The sequence below is a fragment of the Salvia hispanica genome, chromosome 4 (assembly GCF_029641045.1).
Source record: "Salvia hispanica isolate PSC_SH4W2 chromosome 4, Shi_PSC_v1, whole genome shotgun sequence".
Lineage (NCBI taxonomy): Eukaryota > Viridiplantae > Streptophyta > Magnoliopsida > Lamiales > Lamiaceae > Salvia > Salvia hispanica.
The window spans coordinates 44,334,005-44,354,166 of record NC_142695.1 but is presented as its reverse complement, the minus strand read 5'-3'; the positions used below and the strand labels follow the sequence as shown (position 1 = coordinate 44,354,166).

General features: G+C 33.5%; 4 protein-coding genes across 4 annotated transcripts; all 4 read right to left on the bottom strand.

Moving 5' to 3' along the window:
• Positions 1-191: 191 nt before the first annotated feature.
• Positions 192-2,022, bottom strand: LOC125195198 (B3 domain-containing protein REM21-like). Its single transcript, XM_089057784.1, has 5 exons — positions 1,957-2,022; positions 1,058-1,442; positions 911-982; positions 644-849; positions 192-562 (listed from the first exon to the last, which is right to left on the bottom strand). The coding sequence occupies exons 1-5, from the start codon at positions 2,014-2,016 to the stop codon at positions 314-316; spliced, it is 972 nt and encodes a 323-aa protein (XP_088913910.1). The 5' UTR covers positions 2,017-2,022; the 3' UTR covers positions 192-313.
• Positions 2,023-6,138: 4,116 nt separating this feature from the next.
• LOC125191975 (heavy metal-associated isoprenylated plant protein 28) lies at positions 6,139-6,675 on the bottom strand. The gene is made up of 2 exons (XM_048089421.2): positions 6,606-6,675; positions 6,139-6,506 (listed from the first exon to the last, which is right to left on the bottom strand). Exons 1-2 carry the CDS (start codon positions 6,670-6,672, stop codon positions 6,139-6,141), a joined length of 435 nt encoding a protein of 144 aa, XP_047945378.2. The 5' UTR covers positions 6,673-6,675.
• A 985-nt stretch (positions 6,676-7,660) lies between these two features.
• LOC125192439 (B3 domain-containing protein REM20-like) lies at positions 7,661-9,496 on the bottom strand. The gene is made up of 4 exons (XM_089057785.1): positions 9,446-9,496; positions 8,312-8,710; positions 8,077-8,193; positions 7,661-8,002 (listed from the first exon to the last, which is right to left on the bottom strand). Exons 1-4 carry the CDS (start codon positions 9,494-9,496, stop codon positions 7,739-7,741), a joined length of 831 nt encoding a protein of 276 aa, XP_088913911.1. The 3' UTR covers positions 7,661-7,738.
• A 1,474-nt stretch (positions 9,497-10,970) lies between these two features.
• On the bottom strand, positions 10,971-15,900 carry LOC125192050 (putative B3 domain-containing protein At5g66980). The gene is made up of 6 exons (XM_089069509.1): positions 15,828-15,900; positions 13,847-13,983; positions 12,277-12,652; positions 11,803-11,883; positions 11,592-11,731; positions 10,971-11,509 (listed from the first exon to the last, which is right to left on the bottom strand). The coding sequence occupies exons 2-6, from the start codon at positions 13,904-13,906 to the stop codon at positions 11,261-11,263; spliced, it is 906 nt and encodes a 301-aa protein (XP_088925635.1). The 5' UTR covers positions 13,907-13,983; positions 15,828-15,900; the 3' UTR covers positions 10,971-11,260.
• Positions 15,901-20,162: the final 4,262 nt, after the last annotated feature.

The following is a 20,162-nucleotide window of genomic DNA, read 5'->3' as shown; positions in this document are numbered from 1 at the left end:
CAAATCACCAATTCAGTATGTTTTGTCCAATGATAATTGAAATTATAAAACATAATAAAATGTTTCAAATATTTTTTTCTGTGTGACATTTAGTGCAAGCGATTGCAAACCATTACACTTGAAAACACTGTTGCTGCTAAAATCGCAACATTTTATTGATTGGAATAACCGTTTATTGAAACAACAAATCATACATCCTAAAATCATATCCCAACAATTACTCAGGAATCTCAAACGCATAAAAATACATCTGAAACTATAGGAATGTGAACTCCTCAATACTACTCTAATCCACTCCATACAAGCATTGCTGCTATTTTGGGGGAAAGAAGCTTACGCTGATGCATAGATCATCGGCGTTATACAAAAACTCGCAGATGCACGAGTCTTTGATGTCCACCATGTTCACATTGCAAAGGCTTTTCCAGCCTCCGATGTAGAAGATCCTCCGGTCCGTCCACATCTTGCGTGTGGCAGGAAACTGCCTTCCTTTTGGGTCGAGGAGCGTCACATTCTCAGGGAGTTTCAGATTGTAGCTTTTGATCACATCCATGGGTATATGCTATCATTGTAGTAGAAACATGTTGGTCAAAAAAGGGTTGATTCTATTAATATACTAAACAAATGTGTGGTGTATGCTTACCAATTCACTAGCTCTGGTTCTTAGTTTCTTGGTCACGAAATAAGGATTCCGGGGTGGTGGAATGAACCCGGATTTGATGAGCTCTGCACCGTACCAGTCGCGGGTTGTTTTGGCTTTGGATTTGCTAGAACTGGTCGTACCTGATTGGGCAGAAGGATTACAAATGTGTACAACAAATTGCAAATTTGACACAGTTTTGGATGAAACTAAACACGGGGTTCGGATGCTATAAGATCTCAAGAAAATAAAAAATATGGACAGCCTTACCATCCCCTTGAATATTATCGTCATCCCTTGGATTCTCTTCTTCAGACGTGGAATCATAATCGCCGTTATCATCTGATTCGAATAGAAGGTTTAGATTGATGGACGGACAGAAAAACTGAATAAAAGAAACCAACTAAGAAACTTTACCATAATTCTCATGTGTGTGTTCTTCACCGATAGGAACATTATCAGGTTTATCAGTATGATTTACAACGCCATCATCTGGTTCTATCTTTATAATCGGCTGCTCTTCAATATTCCTATTAATCTGACCCCCAGCACCTTCTGTCATGCAACCATTGCCTCCATGAATTTTGAAGTCAAGTAAACCATGAGAGAAATACTCATAGATAAACATATCCCCTCCTTTTATCTTATTATCTTCAACAAATTTTGCCCAACCATCTTTAAAGTACCAATCTCCGCCAATCATTTCCACTTTCACATTCCACAAATTGTTATAACGGTCTCGAAGTGACAAATTCTTTGGCCAGTTTCCTGGAAGAGATTGAATAAACCTTGGAGGGATTTTCTGTATACATAAAAATCACCAGCCAATTCAATTAATATTATTCCATATAAACACTTGATACATCAGAATCCATACAGAAGGGAAGATACTATTACAAAGTAAACTATTTCCATTGTCAACCAAACATTTCTTAGGTATTTAACATTGTTTTCTTTATTATCATCATAATCCAGATTAAAATTTAATATGTTTAACAATAGCAATATACTATTTATCAAGCCCTTCAAACACGAAAATGGATATGTTAACATGACCTACGAAAAAGTAGTTCGCGATAGAAAACATATGACACAAAGGGAATATTAACGAGCACAAAGGAAGCATGTCAATGAATATAACAACAAAACCTTCATGCTAAACCTCTATAAGTTTTAATAAACTCCGAGTTTCAATAAATTTATTACTCATCATGCTAAACCTCCAGAAACATATATGTCTATATATACTTTAATTTTTTTAAGTGAAGAAAGGTATAATCGAGACTAGAGAACTAAACTAATAGAAAAAATAGTACCTGATTTTCTTCACCAAGCCAAGGCACGTAAAACTTGAAGAATGCCGGACGATTCAACATTTTTCGCACTGAGAAATTGAACTTTAGTGCTCCAAAGAGACGAGTACAATCAAATTTGATGAAATTAAAAACGAAAACTGTTGAAATCAAGAGAAATGAAAAGAAATCAGAGTAAAACCGCAAACTGAGAAGAAATCTGGGTTTGCTTGAACTCACAACTGAAATCCCATCTAGTTTTATAGTGTTAATTTGCTGCATTGCCATTGAAAAGGTGGCAAATTATATTAAATGCTATTTTCCCAAATTCGTTTATTAGTATCTTTAATTATTTTTCGCAAATAAAAATTTATTCGAGTTTGCCACCAAATTCAACTTGGCAAATTATATTAAATGCTATTTTCTCAAATTCGTTTATTAACTTTAATTCCTTTTTTGCAAATAAAAAATTTATGCGAGTTTGCCACCAAATTCAACTTGGCAAATTATATTAAATGCTATTTTCTCAAATTCGTTTATTAACTTTAATTCTTTTTTTGCAAATATAAAATTTATGCGAGTTTGCCACCAAATTCAACTTGGCAAATTATATTAAATGATATTATCTCAAATTCGTCCGTTTGGTACACGAAATTGGAATTAAAATGGAATTGGAATTCTATGAAATTGAATTGGAAGGAATTGAATTAGAATTCAATTCCAAATCCTTTGTTTGGTAAAATGAAGTAATTAATATGGAATTGAATTAAAATTTTTGAATGTGTGCATTGTATGTGTGTGTGTGTGTGAATGTGTGCAGTGTGTGAGAATGTGTTCAGTGTGCATGTGAATGTGTGCCCTGTGTGTGTGAATGTGTGCGCTGTGTGCGCGTTTGTGCATGCAGTGTGTGTGTGTGTGTGTGTGTGTGTGTGTGTGTGTGTGTGTGTGTTTGTGCATGCAATGTGTGTGAATGTGTGCAGTGTGTGTGTGAATGTGAATGTGTGCGTTTGTGTGTGTGAGTAAGAATGTGTGCTCTGTGTGCAATGTGGGTGTGTGTGAATGTGTGTGAATGTGTGTGTAAATTAATAAATATTTGGAATTTTCACTACTTTGATATGTAATTCAAATTGTGGAATTGGAGGATTTGAAATAGTAATTCAATTCCACATCCAAGAAATTTTATGATACCAAACACCGGATTTGTAATTGAAGGCTCCAATTTCAATTTCAATTCCATACCTCCAATTCGCAAATAAAAAATTTATGCGAGTTTGCCACCAAATTCAACTTGGCTAATATATTAAATGCTATTTTCCCAAATTCGATTATATTAACTTAAACTCCTTTTTTGCAAATAAAAAATTTATGCGAGTTTTCCACCAAATTCAACTTGGCATAATATTAAATGCTATTTTCCCAAATTCGATTATATTACCTTTAATTCCTTTTTTAATAATAAAAAATTTATTCGAGTTTTCCACCAAATTCAACTTGGCAAATTATATAAAATGATATTTTCCCTAATTCGATTAAATTAACTTTTATTCCTTTTTTGCAAATAAAATATTTATGCGAGTTTCCACCAAATTCAACTTGGCAAATTATATTAAATGCTATATTCCCAAATTCGTTTATCAACTTTAATTCCTTTTTTGCAAATAAAAAATTTATGCGAGTTTGCCACCAAATTCAGCTTGACAAATTATATATTAGATGATATTTTCTCAAATTCGTTCATTTGGTACAAGGAATTGGAATTGAAATGGAATTGGAATTCTATGAAATTGAATTGGAAGGAATTGAATTAAAATTCAATTCCAAATCCTTTGTTTGGTAAAATGAAATAATTAATATGGAATTGAATTTAAAATTTTGAATGTGTGCACGGTATGTGTGTGTGTGTGTGAGAGAATGTGTGCAGTGTGCATGTGAATGTGTGATGTGTGTGTGTGAATGAGTGTGCTGTGTGTGCTGTGTGTGTGTGTTTGTGCATGCAGTGTGTGTGTGTGAATGTGTGTTATGTGTGCAGTGTCTGTGTGCGTTTGTGTGTGTGAGTAAGAATGTGTGCTTTGTGTGCAATGTGGGTGTGTGTGAATGTGTGCTTTGTGTGTGCAAATTAATAAATATTTGGAATTTCACTACTTTTGATATGTAATTCAAATTGTGGAATTGGGGGATTTGGAATAGTAATTCAATTCCAAATCCAAGAATTTTTATGTTACCAAACACCGGATTTGTAATTGAAGGCTCCAATTTCAATTTCAATTTCAATTTCAATTCCATACCTCCAATTCACAAGTAAAAGATTTATGCGAGTTTGCCACCAAATTCAACTTGGCTAATATATTAAATGATATTTTCCCAAATTCGATTATATTAACTTTAACTCCTTTTTTGCAAATAAAAAATTTATGCGAGTTTTCCACCAAATTCAATTTGGCAAAATATTAAATGCTATTTTCCCAAATTCAATTATATTACCTTTAATTCCTTTTTTACGAATAAAAAATTTATGCGAGTTTTCCACCAAATTCAACTTGGCAAATTATATTAAATGCTATTTTCCCTAATTCGATTAAATTAACTTTTATTCCTTTTTTGCAAATAAAAAATTTATGCGAGTTTCCACCAAATTCAACTTGGCAAATTATATTAAATGCTATATTCCCAAATTCGTTTATTAACTTTAATTCCTTTTTTGCAAATAAAATATTTATGCGAGTTTGCCACCAAATTTAGCTTGGCAAATTATATTAAATGATATTTTCTCAAATTCGTCCGTTTGGTACAAGGAATTGGAATTGAAATGGAATTGGAAGGAATTGAATTAATTAAATTCCAAATCCTTTGTTTGGTAAAATGAAATAATTGATATGGAATTGAATTAAAAATTTCTAATGTGTGCACTGTATGTGTGTGTGTGAATGTGAGCACTGTGTGTGCGTTGTGTGTGTGCTGTGTGTGTGAATGTGTGCTGTGTGTGCGCGTTTGTGCATGCAGTGTGTGTGTGTGTGTGTTTGTGCATGCAGTGTGTGTGTGAATGTGTGTTGTGTGTGCAGTGTGTGTGTGTGTGAATGTGTGCGTTTGTGTGTGCAGTGTGTGTGTGTGTGAGTAAGAATGTGTGCTCTGTGTGCAATGTGGGTGTGGGTGAATGTGTGCTATGCGTGTGTAAATTAATAAATATTTGGAATTTCACTACTTTTGATATGGAATTCAAATTGTGGAATTGGAGGATTACAATTCCAAATCTGAGAATTTTTATGATACCAAACACCAGATTTGTAATTGAAGGCTCCAATTCCAATTCCAATTCTAATTCCATACCTCCAATTTGCAAATAAAAAATTTAGGCGAGTTTGCCACCAAATTCAACTTGGCAAATATATTAAATGCTATTTTTCTAAATTCGATTATACTAACTATAATTTCTTTTTTGCAAATAAAAAATTTATGCGAGTTTTCCACCAAATTCAACTTGGCAAATTATATTAAATGCTATTTTCCCAAATTCGATTATATTAACTTTAATTCCTTTTTTGCAAATGAAAAATTTATGCGAGTTTTCCACCAAATTCAACTTGGCAAATTATATTAAATGCTATTTTCCCTGATTCGATTATATTAACTTTTATTCCTTTTTTGCAAATAAAAAATTTATGCGAGTTTTCCACCAAATTCAACTTGGCAAATTATATTAAATGCTATATTCCCAAATTCGATAATATTAACTTTTATTTCTTTTTTGCAAATAAAAAATTTATGCGAGTTTGCCTCTAAATTCAACTTCGCAAATTATATTAAAGGCTATTTTCTTAAATTCTTTTATTAACTTTAATTACTTTTTTTGTAAATAAAAAATTTATGCAAGTTTGCCACCAAATTCATCTAGGCGAATTATATTAAATGCTATTTCCCAAAATTCGTTCATATTATCTTTTATTTCTTTCTAATTTTTTTTTCATCTTACCTAACCGCAAATATTTTTAAACACTGATTTTATGCCACCAAAATTAAAATAATTTAAAATTAATAAGATGAGCTTGTCTATTTTCAACTTATCCACACGGTAGATGATCACTTTCCACCCTCACAAGAGTCATTGCTTATTACTATTACATCATTTCAATAACTACCATATAGTCCATATCAATAATTAACATTGCAAAACACAGTAAATTGTATTATTTCCCTCAATTTGTGTTGTTACTACATTATCGAACATCCACGAGGATTTTCATCGCTAAAGGTATCGCCCGTTCGACCTCCAAATATAGTGGAGCTTGCACTATGGTGCATCCGAGTATGATCGTGATTGTTGTAGCCGTGCTTGTAGTAGTTGTAGGAAGAGCCTGATGTTTGAGACGCGTAGAAGCTCGAAGGGTCACCGTAGTTGCTTCCATTGTGGTCGTGGTGACCCGTGAAATTGTGGTTACGCATCTCCGGATTGTATGGAAATTGCCACAGCTCGGCCCTTCTTCCGGTCTTCCTAACGCTTTTTAGGACTTTCTTTTGATCAGCCCATCCGCTTGCCGTCACCTTTTGTAGGCTCATGTCTATGTCTACTTCCTCAACTCCTGATTTTTCATCCATATTTTAATTTACTATTTTTTTTTTAATTTGGATTTTTTAGAGGTTTGAAGATAAAAGGAAACTAGAAAAAAAAATGTTAGTACCTTTGACCTTATGGAGGGCTTTCTTGATCTTGTTCTCACATCCGGCGCAACACATATGCACACGCATTTCGGTTGTCTAAAAATTAAGATTAATTTAAAGTATATACATAAACGTTTTATTTTTGACACACATAAATGTGTACGAAGAAAGATGGATTACCGTCATCTTGGTAAGATATTGATGAAGCTCCTTGGTTGTTGTCAGAGAATAAATAGCAACAAGTAATCACTCACAATTTTGAAGGTTGTTCTTGAATTATTATCCTCTATGAGTGTGTATGTGTATATATAGTTTCACAACAATCATAAAAAATACTATGACACCGACCTCTTCCTTTTCTTATGCTGCCGGCAAAATTAAACTAAGATACCCTAAGTCAACATTGAATAAAATATACTCCCTCTGTCCGTGAATAGGAGTCCCGTTTTTCTATTTTAGTCCGTCCGCAAATAAGAGTCCCGGTTCACTTTTACCATAAATGGTAATAAGGTCCCACCTTCCACTAACTCACTCCACTCACATTTCATTTAAAACTAATATATACAAGTGGGACCCCTATTCCACTAACTATTTTCCATCTACTTTTCTTAACATTTCTTAAAACCCGTGCCATTGAGAAATGGGACTCCTAATGGTAGACGGAGGGAGTAATGTCTAATGAAAGAATTGTGAATTTACTAAAGGTATACAATGGCGTTGAAAGTGAAATCCAAAGTTGTGAATACACACATTAGAGTTAATTGCTCGGCGACGCAAACGGATCATGTTTTCTCCATTCCTCTGCTACAATTATTAGACCTTTATATACATACACATATGCACATGCACAAACACACACTATACATGCACAAACAAACACTATACACACACACAATAAACCACCGATTTTGTGCGAGTTTGCCAACAAAATTTAAATAATTTAAAATTAATAAGATGCGCACTTGCACAACATTTTGGTGCAGCATTTTGATCCATCATATCATTGGAGTTTCTGTATCACAACAAATTACTATTGAACCTAAATTACAACACAATCTTATTGCATTGTCCTAATCTTTTCACACACAAAAAAAAAAAACTAAAAATTTGTACAGTTTTTGTCCTTCGTTTCACCATCCCTACCCTTTGCTACCTATACTGCAAGGTATAAACTTACCTTGAGGTGTATATCCCCTACGCCTCGGCCATGGTCATTTCCGATGAACTCGCAGATGAGCTTGTCACCTACTTTCAACATATTCGCTCGGTAGATGGCTTTCCACCCTCCACAATAGTTCACTCTACCATCCTTCCATGGTCTGCGCGTCGTCTCGAACTTCCTCCCTTTCGGATCCACCACCAACAAAGTGTTTGGGAGTCTGATATTGTTGTCTCTGATCACATCTTTGGGGAAGTACTGTACCAACAGCCAAAAACATAAACATAAAGAAAAATATATAAATTGTTATCGCATCTATTAGATCAAGTTACCATCTCATTCACTCTGTTTTCCCTCACATCCACCACGAAGAAAGGGTTCAAGGGCGGCCGCATACCCCCACGTTTGAAAATCTCCTCACCATAGAAATCCTGCTTCTTCTTCTTCTTCTTCCTCACTACGCACGTGCTAGTACCGGCCTCCGCAGCTACTGCAATCACAAACAACATATGCACAACGAGTCACTTAACTAAAATATCACCATGGTAGGAAACTATAAGGAAATACGAAGTAGAACTCACCATTCACCACCATCTCCGTGCCTCGTTGTTCAGGAGGCTTCTCATTTATATCATTACCAGCCTCAACATCCTCAGTCTTTACTTCCACTTTTACAGGCCGCAATTTCGTGGTCTTAACATTGCGACGTTCAGTTCTGACATGTTCACTGCCAGAGGAACTCATAACTTTGAAATTGAGCACATCTTTAGAAGAGGGTTGATAGAATAAAACATCACCCCTTCGAATCTTGTTATCTTTTACAAATTTCACCCAACCGTCTGTGAAATACCAACCATCAACAAATTTTTCTATTTTGAGGTGCCACAGATTGTTATTAGAGTCACGCAGGGCCATATCTTGCGGCTCAGTTCCATGAATCATGTCGGCAAAGACCGTGGGAAAAATCTGGAAACACGTGAAATCAGATTAACACCGATTGTAATGTCTTCAAACACTATCATATAAGGCAACAAAGAACAAAAATTTGCTATTAATTATATCATTATTATTTTGCACTAGTTCCGTGCAGTGCAGTGTAGTGCAGTGCACTATTTCACCAAAATAGTGCAAACCATGTTTGTCTAATGATACAATACAAGCATTGTTTATTTCTACTATTACATACCGATAATTAACATTGCAAAACACAATAAATTACTTCTAGAAAAAGGTTGTAATCACTAATCACTCATCATAATTTTATAAAATGCTCATTTTATTTTGTTTCTTAATTTTATTTTATTGTTGAGTGAATTGTTGGAACACACAATATATTGGTATGTATTGCCCTCTTCCTATAAACCAAATATCTAGGTACCCCCGATAAAATGGACTCACACCATCTCAAGCACTGTATAAGGAGTACTTAAATAAAATCCTAACTAAAGTTGAGTCACACACGAATATCCAATTTACAAAATCAAGATCCTTTGATAGAACGAAATCCAAGTATGGAAACTAACAAAAAAAATATACAATTCAATAATATTGAATAAAACGAAAGAAAAACAAAGATTAGTGTAAATTATAAAAGAAATGAAGCAAAAAAAAAAATACTAATAGAAAACAAAGAACTGCACACCGAAATTGATAAAAATGAAAGAAAGCTAAAGATAAAATAGAAGGAATGAACACACTTACATTAGGTAATGACCGTCTCTGAACGATTTGTGAAGCCCCATGCGATGCCATCTACGATTGACCACTGCACCAAAAACACCCTTAAATAAAAAATATTTTAGATGATAGATGTAAAAAATAGAAAGAAACTTAGAACCATTATATAGGTGAGAAAAATTAAGTATTTCGGGTAAGAGTTCGATGTGGGATAATGGCTATATATAGGTGAGAAAAAATAAGTATTTCGGGTACGAGTTCGATGTGGGATAAATAATAACTCGTTGTTTGATTAAAAAGGAATACTTTAAAAAAAGATTGTATCTTCTACCTTGAAAATCAACAAATCAAATGTGACTATTCTCCGATAATAGTTAGATTTCACTTAGAATACACACTAACTACCAAAGATAACACGCATTTAATAAAATAATCCCCTGCGATGACACAGGGCTCACACCATTCCACTTGTATTCTGTGCAACCAGAGTCTCCTTTTTTCATAGAATTTACTCTGCCTCTCTATTTACTTTTGAAATCAGCAATCTTGTACAAGTTACATACTACGGGGTGTTTGATGTGCAAAATTGTATCCCGAGATTAAATATGTTGTGTGTTTGGTTCATGAGATTCAATCCCACAACTCAATCCTAGATGGATAATCATGAGATAATTAGTCATAGCTAACCCCCCATGACTAAAATAATTTCACAACTCAATCCTAGATTATATCTTGGTATTATTTTATCTGGGAAACTGAACACCACCTACTAATATATACCTCATTCGACCTATGGTTTTCTTCCCTAACATAATCGTGCAATCCAATTAGAGTTGGAACATTCCTAATTTCCTTGACACCCCATGTATCTATAACCCAAAGTTGAAGCATCATTACATGTATGGAAATTATAAGCAAAAATAGGAGGGTGGTAGAAGATTATTTCACACAATTTCAATCAAAGTTCGAAACTTTGGTAGCTTAATAGTTTATGTCCACTCAATATGTTTAATGGATGGATGGATACTATCAATCTATTGTTTATCTTGAAGAATTAATTAGATTTCAACTTGTTTGGTTATTTAATTTTGTGAATGACTATTAAAAGTAAGTAAATGGTCACTTGGGATATTGATGGAGTGATAAAAAAATTAGTACAACTTCTCATTTTGGATTTCTTTAGATCACGATCCCCCAATATAACTATTCTTCTTATAGAAATGTGATATGCTTTTATTTTCCATAAAGCTCATAGATTTTGGATTCAAGGATTTGGGTATTACCTTAAAACGACCACAGAAAATCAAGAATCAAGAATGATATAATCTGCCGGTTATGATTTTACCAACCAATTGCGGGCACTTTCTGATACAAATTTTACTGCTATTAATCTCAATAAAAACAAAGAATCAAAATGCAATAATGAATTAAACATAACTGAAACTATTTATTATCATCTTTGCAAAACAACGGCAAAAAATAAACGCCTCACTTATAGTGGAAAAAAAAAGCACTATGTTTATATCTATTAAGATGTATTTACTATGTATTGATAACATCACCACTTCAATAAGTCAGTCCAATGTGCATATTGATAATTGAAAATATAAAACAAAATAAAATATTTCAAATACTTTTTCCTGTGACACTGTTGTTGCTAAAATGGCACCATTTTAGTGCAAAAAGAAACCATACACTATTGACTGAAATAACAAATCATATCCTAAAATCATATCCGAACAATAACTCAGGAATCTCAAATGCATAAAAATACCTTTGAGACTAAACAAATGTGAACCCTTCAATAAGAATCTAATCCACTCCATTCAAGCATTGCTCCTATTTTGGGGGAAAGAAGCTTACACTGATGCATAAATCATCAGCGTTATACAAGAATTCACAAATGCACGAGTCTTTCTCTTCCACCTCGTTCACTTCACAAAGGCTTCTCCAGCCTTCGGTGTAGAACGTCCTCCCGTCCTTCCACATCATGCGTTTGGCAGAAAACTGCCTTCCTTTTGGGTCGAGGAGCGTCACATTCTCAGGGAGTTTCAGATTGAAGCTTTTGATCACTTCCATGGGTATATACTATCATTGCAGTAGCAATATGTTTGTCAAAAAAATGGTAGATTCAATCAAAATACTAAACAAATGTGTTGTGTATGCTTACTAATTGAGTAAATCCCCTGTTTCTTTCTTTTTCCGTCACGAAATAAGGATTCGGGGATGGTGGAATGAACCCGGTATTGACGAGCTCTAAACCGTACCAATCGTAGGTTCTTCTGATATGTTTGCTAGAACTGGCCGTACCTGAGTTGGGCAGAAGGATCACATAAAGCAACTAGCCACGTAAACTTAACAAAACAATTTATTGAACTTACCATCCCTCGCTAGCTCCATTGGAGCATCGTCTCTTGATTCCTCATCTACGGTGTGAGCATCTCGGTGATTCGCTTCTTTAACTGTAGAGAGACAACTGTCATCATCAGTGCATCTAAAACTCATTGGTAGCAGGTTCAGACTGGAAGGCTGACTAAAGAAGGGTCAATAAACCAAGAGCAATAATACTACAAAATCTGCAGATAACAGAGTTAAATGCACCAAATATCACAAATATGTACTCCAAATTGCTAATTTGACACCGGTTTTAAACTTCACAAATTTAAAATCACATTTCGGAAGAAGTTAAACACAGGTTTCGGATGTGGCTGACTTTGTTTTACATTTGAACACATTCATGACATTTGAACAGATTCATGTGCAACGATCGTCATTATCGTCTTGTTCGACTAGAAGGTTCAGATTGATGGACAGACAGAGAATCTGAAGAAAAGAAACCAATTAAGAAACTTTACCATAATTATCATGTGTGTGTCCTTCACCGATAGGAGCATTATCAGTATGATTTACAACGCCATCATCTGATTCTATCTTTATACTCGGCTGCTCTTCAATATTCCTAGTAATCCGACCCCCAACGCCTTCTGTCATGCAACCATTGCCTCCATGGATTTTGAAGTCAAGTAAACCATGAGAGAAATACTCATAGATAAACATATCCCCTCCTTTTATCTTATTATCAGCAGCTAATTTTTCCCAACCATCTTTAAAGTACCAATCACCGCCAATCATTTCCACTTTCACATTCCACAAATTGTTGTAACGGTCTCGAAGTGACCAATTCTTTGGCCAGTTTTCTGGAAGAGATTGAATAAACCTTGGAGGGATTCTCTGTTTGCATAAAAATCACCAGCCAAATCGATTAATATTATTCCATATAAACACTTGATACATCCGAATCCATACAGAAAGGCAATGTAAACTATTTCCATCGTCAACCAAACATTTCTTCGGTATTTAACATTGTTTTCTTTATTATCATCATAATCCAGATTAAAATTTAATATGTTTAACTATAGCAATATATTTATCAGGCCCTTCAACCACATAAAATGATATTGCAAAGTTAAGGTGCAATATCACTATGTGGCAACAAAGCATGCTGGACATGTTAACATGGCCTACAAAAAGTAGCTCGTGATTGGAAACATATGGCACATTTCTCTCTACCAATTGTGTGAGAAAAATAAACAAAAAAAAAAGTTTAGCAATCGCCTATTGTTGAGATGAGCATTTAAGGAGCTTGAAGTTGAATTGGAACGCGGAGCTGTAAACAAACTAAAAGGTAGTGAACAGAGCTATAACATAGCCATTGATATAATTTCCGGGTTGGACGAGCTGCCCTCCATTCAAAACAGAAAGCAATAGCTAATATTCCCTCTGTCCCAAGGAAGATGACCCCTTCCTTGGGCGGCACGAGAATTTATGCAGTTATATTTTGTGTGGTAAGAGGAGAGAGTGAAGTAAAAGAGAGGGGATAAAGTACAGATAAATGTGTTTCCATTTTAAGTAATGAGTCATCTTGATTTGGACAAACCAAAAAGGAAAGTGAGTCATCTTCAATGGGATGGAGGGAGTATCAAATATGAAGATCATACATAATTTGAGATCTAGAATACCAAAATACCTAATTGAAGATAGAACAGATAGAGAGAGTATTTGGGAAAATGAGATAATATTTTAAATTCCCAAAAACTGTGTTGTGCGTACAAAAGAGGCACTATTTAAAGTGAAGTTCAGGTGCACACTAACTAAGCAAACCTGATTATTCCCTTTGACAAACTAATCACTAAGCTATCAATTAATTACTTAAGTAGCTCTCTTTATCTCAACAGCTAAAAAAAGCATTTCAACTCTTAACATGGAAATGCCAGGCCCACACAAAACATGAAATAATTACCGTAAATCTCTATGAGTTTCAATAATTTATCACTTGTCATGCTAAACCTCCAGAAATAGTGAGATTGAAATCAACTAATAGAACAACAAAAACGAGACTAGAACTGATTAATAGAAAAAAATTACCCGATTTTCTTCACCAAGCCAAGGCACGTAAAATTTGAAGAATGCCGGAGGATTCACCATTTTTCGCACTGAGAAGTTGAACTTTAGTGCTCCACAGAGACGAGTACGGTCAAATTTGATGAAATTAAAAGCGAAAACTGTTGAAATCAATAGAAATGAGAAAAAATCAGTTAAATCGACACAACTGAGATGAAATTAGGATTTGACCGAACTCATAACTAAAAAAAATATGCGACATTCAATGCACTATATATTTCACTAAAGGGAGTGTTATATTGCTAACTTATAACTTAATTGCTAACTACAACTAAATAATAATTATTAGATATTCAAATTAAGGGCTTAGATCACTAATCCCTAAATGTCAATACGATCAACGAAAAACGTCAATATGGTCATAGGATTAATTCCAAAAAATATCAATAGGGGTATTAATGTCAATTAACTACTCCCTCCGTCCCGACTAAGATGACACATTCCTTAGTCGGCACGGGGTTTTAGGAGTAATTGGTTAATGTGTTTAATTGGAGAGAGAAAAAGTGGGTGGAAGTATTAAAATTGATAGAGAAAGAAAGGTGAATATTTTAATGGGGGTGGGAAAAAGTGGTTGAGTGTATTAATTGGAGAGAGAAAGTTTCCAAAAGAGGAAATGTGTCATCTTGGTTGGGTCAAACTAAAAAGGAAAACGTGTCATCTTAAGCGGGACAGAGGGAGTACATGTTTAGTTATAACTAACTTTTAAAAGAAATCTCAAAACTTTAAATTCATATAACATATATCAAATTAAAGATAATTTTATAAGGATTCCAACGATATTCTGCATGCATATGTTTCGACGTCAAAAATTGAAAAAAAATTCGAAATTTTTTAATTTTTTCGTACAAGCAGAAATGTTAACATACTATATAAAATATGTCAATAAAATACATGTAGAATGTCAATATAAGCAATTGGTTAACATTCTTAAAGCATTGTGTTAACATTCTCAAAGCATTGTGTTGATATTTTCGAAACACTATATTGACATTTTCATCCAAAACCCTAATTTGGAGTTTACTTTTTATCTTTTTTTATTTTATTAATAAAAACGAAAATTACACGTGGTAAATTGTAGACCATACGTTTTCTAAAATCCTATGGCCTTAAATTAATTGTAGTTAGCAATTAAATCAGGAGTTAGCAATTGATCACTCCCCTTTCACAAAAATAGTGCAAACCAACTTAGTATAATTATATGTTACAAGCACTCCTTTTACTATTACAACATTTCAAAAACTACCATATAGTGTGCATATCGATAATCAACATTGCAAAACACAATAAACTACTTCTATTAAAAGCTTTTAATCACTCATAATTTATTCATCACATTAAATACGTAAAGGTTTTATAGACTGCCCATTTAATTTTGTTTCTTAATTTTATTTTATCATTGAGTGAATTGTTGGAATACACAATATACTCCATATAATTCCCCGAATTGACTTACACCATCTCAGGTATAGTACTTAAGTAAAATCCTACCAACAGTTGGGACACACACGACTATCCAACTTACAAAACAAAGATCCTTTGGTGGAACAAAATCTAACAATGCAAACTAACAAAACCTTATACTCCATCCGTCCCAAGGTAGTTAAGATATTTCTTTTGGGTTCAGGAATTAAGAAAATTGAGGTAACTGAGGTGTTGAAGGTTTAAAAGGAGAGAGGGAGAGAGAGTAAAATATGAGAGAAGATAGAGCTTTCGCCCAAAAAAAAACTCAGCTACCTTAGGGAAAAAAAAGGAATACGACTCAACTTATACTCCATCCGTCCCAAGGTAGTTAAGATATTCATTAATATTGAATAAAACAAACGACTCGAATAGATTAGTGTAAATTATGAAAAAATGAAGCAACAAAAAAAGAGCGCACTGAACACCGAAATTGATGTTAATGGTAAAAAGCAAAAGAAAAAAACAGAAGGAAATAGGACATTACCTTTGGTAATGAATGTCTTTGAACGATGTTAGTAGCCCCACACGCCCTCTATGATGACCACAATAGAAAAAATAAAAGGAAACTTAGAACCATTTTATAGGTGAAAAAAAGAAGTATTACGGGTAAGAGTTCGATGTGGGATAAAGATTATAGGTGAGAAATAATAAGTATCTTGGGTAGTGGGACAATGACTATAAACTAAAAAGATTGTATCTTCCACTATGAAATTCGACATTAAAAATGTGACTATCTCCGATGATAGTTAGATTTCCACTTAGAACACACAATAACTACCAAAGATAACATACATTTGTTGGTTATCCACCGTACTACAGAATCGATTACACAAAAGGACATTTATTATACTCAACAATGGTGTACAATCCACCAAATACACGAACCGACCATGTACACAGCACCAACACAAGACCACATGATAACAATACTTGAGGAAACAACTTAAAACACACTCTTGGATGACACACCTAATTAGATACCTGAGGACACACCACTAGCTCGATGAGGACACACCTCACAATAGAACACTCTCACACTCACTTATTTTCAGTTCTTTTCTCTCTCTAGCATTGCTACAAAAAAAATTCTAATGTCTATTTATAGGAATTCAACATCGGAGACCACACAAAAACACCGAAATATTTTGGTACCTAATTACCTATTCTAGATTAATTTGTGCTAAGTCAGTTAACATGAGATACATAGTTCTAGTTATAAATATTCTAGCCCATTCTAATTATTTTAATATTGTAAAATATTTATTTCTCTAATAGTTATGTTGCCTAACATCTTGTGTTTCTCGGCTCCTCTAGAAGTCAGTGGAGACAACTATAGCATTTTGTAAGACGATCTCCTCAGAGTGCAAATAGAATCTCCTTTTTCATAGAATCTACTATGATTATCTTTACTTTTAAAATAGCAACCTTGTACATGTTATTTAGTATCAACCTCATTTGACCTATGGTTTTCTTCGGTAGCATACTCATGCTATCTTATTAGAGTTGGAATTTCCTAATATACTTGACATCAATATATTATATCCCAAGGTTGATTCATAATGCATGTGAACCTCTAAACATAACCCCATAATCACCATTTCTACACTAAACTATATTTAGACATGTAGCTCTTACATCCACAAACAACTAAGAGTTCTTTGTGTCCTCGTTGTTACGTGAGTGAATAAACATATGGACACAGTTAAAATGTAATACTAAGTATTATTTATGTAGTTATATTTTGTGAAAATGAATGAGAGTTGTATGCTTCATCATTGTTTCACTTTGGGACAGATGTTACATGAGTTGATGCTCACTCCCTCCAAGCTCATACCAAATTTGCACAAACTTTTTTCCTTATTCGATTCAAACTCGCTGCGACTAATAAAATATAACTAAATGGTATTATCCATTTAATTTTCATAACCTACATCAAATAATTAAACCACGAGGCAGTGGGAACATATCTAAGGTTGCATATGGATTCAAGGATTTGGATACTTACATAAAACGACCATAGAAAATCAAGAATTAAACAATCTGCCATTTATGCTTTTACCAACCATTTACTGTCATTTTGTGGAACAAATTTCACTAGAATCTCAAAAAAACAAAGAATCAAAGAGCAATAATGAATCAATAAAATGGATACTGAAACTAATTGCAACAAACTAAATAACAGCACAACACAAACGTCAGAAAACAGAAGATAAAATACAAATTGTTATAATCAAAAGAATGAATCAATAAAATGGATAATACCAAACTCTCTAGGCTAATTTTGGTACTAAGTAATAATGTGATATTCAACATTTTCGTTTTCCTTTAACTTATGTTACAAAGAGGCCCAATGCTTATTTATAGGAATTCAATGTTAGCGAGCACACAAAAAAACGGACGTTCGGTAGTATTGGTACCCAATTACCTATTCTAGATTAATCTATGCTAAGTCGGTTGACATGAGCTAGATAGTTCTAGTTATACATATTCTAGCCCATTCTAATTATTTTAATATTGCAAAATATTTATTTCTCCAACAGTTATGTTGCCTAATATCTTGTCTTTCCCGGCTCCTCTAGAGTCAGTGGAGACATCTTTGATAGCATTTTGTAAGACGATCTCCTCCGATGACACTGACCATTCCACTTGTATTCTGTGCAACTAGAATCTCCTTTTTCATAGAATCTACTATGACTCTCTTTACTTTTAAAATTAGAGAGCTTGTACATGTTATGTAGTATCAACCTCATTCGACCTATGGTTTATGTAGCATACTCGTGCAATCTGATTAGAGTGGGAATTTCCTAATATCCTTGACATCCATCTATCTATATCCCAATGTTGATGCATCATGCATGTGAACCTCTACACATAACCCCATAATCACCATATCTCCACTTAACTACATTTAGACATGTAGTTGTTACCTGAGTGGATAAGCATATGGACACATAGTTAATATGTAATACTACTATTTATTATGTAGTTATATTTTGTGAAAATGAATGAGAGTTGTATGCTTTTCAACAACTTCTATGCTTCATCATTGTTTCACTTTGGGGCAGATGCTACATGAGTTGATGCTCACTCCCTCGAAGCTCATACCTATTCGCACAAACTTTCTTATTCGATTCAAACTTGCTGCAACTAATAAAATATAACTAAATGGCATTATCCATTTAATTTTCATAACCTACATCAAACAATTAAACCACGAGGCAGTGGGAACATATCTAAGGTTGCATATGGATTCAAGATTTGGATATTAACATAAAACGATCATAGAAAATCAAGAATAAAATAATCTGCCATTTATGCTTTTACCAACCATTTACTGGCATTTTCCAGAACAAATTTCACTAGAATCTCCAAAAAAAAGCAAAGAATCAAATAGCAATAATGAATTAAACATGACTGAAACTAATTGCAACGAACTAATGGCAACACAACACAAACGTCAACAGAAGATAAAATACAAATTGTTATAATCAAAAGAATGAATCAATAAAATGGATAATAATGTGATATTCCACATTTTCGTTTTCCTTTAACTGATATTGATTATGTCAAACAAACTTGATGAAACAGATAAAAGAAAAGCTCAATCAAAATTACAAAATGGAAAAAGGGGAATTTATTTCGTATCTGGCGATAATCCTCGAAGAGGGTTCATTTTCCTCGTAAATCAGGATTTTCATCATAGATTCGAAGAGGTTTCGACGTATTATTGTGAAATTCAGAAGACAATGGATATAATTTTTTAAGGCACTAATAGAATAATGGATATCTTTCTTTAATTTTTTTTTCTCCTTTTTTGGCTTTTATTTTAAGCAACAAATATGAATGAAGATAAAGTTATTGTATTTTTTTTCTTCAATAATTTTTTAAGGTATAAAGGATAAAAAGATAAAAATGAATGAAAGATATAGGTTAATGATAGATCAATACTAGATGACTCTAATACCAAAAGATATGAATTAGATACGACAAGGGATTCTGTTAATTATATTGATCCAAAAACCTCACGTATAAGTGTTTGCAACATCCTCCCTAGAATCAAATCACTCCAATAGCATGAAAACCTTGACCAACTATTATAATCAAACCTTGCTCAATGTATTTTGATAAGTTATAAAAAGATGAAACACTTTACGAAGAGAATTCAATCCACAAAGTCAATGTCAATTTTTTATTATCATTAAATATGTTTTAAAAATGACATGCTTACAAGCTTATTTATAGGCTAGAATGGTCTATCGAGAGTTTCACATCATTAACACAATTTAAAACTCATTAAAAATACTCATAATATGATAGGGGGCTCAACAAACCAAGACCAACATGACGAGCAACACATCTATTCGACGTTCGAAGAGCCACTGAATGAAGGAACCGGCGCAAACACGAAACCGATGGAGTTTGTGATTGACAATGAGAGGTGAGTGTGAAGCATGTGTAATATGATATCTCGTATCTTACAAAATAATAATAATAATAATAATAATAATAATAATAATAATAAATATGATAGAAGTTTAATGATACTCCCTCCGACCCACCGAAAATGATCCACTTTCTTTTTTCGCGTGTCCCAACCAAGATGACCCCTTTCTTATTTAGGACATATTTAAAATATTCAATTATCATTTTCCTTTCTTACTTTATTCATCTCTCCTACTTTTAAACACCCAACAACCTTTTCTCTCTCTTACTTTTTGCATATCTCCTACTTTTAAACATCAACAACCTTTTATCCCTCTTATTTTATTCGTCTTTCATACTTTTAAACACCCAATAACTTTCGCTCTCCCTTTTTTTA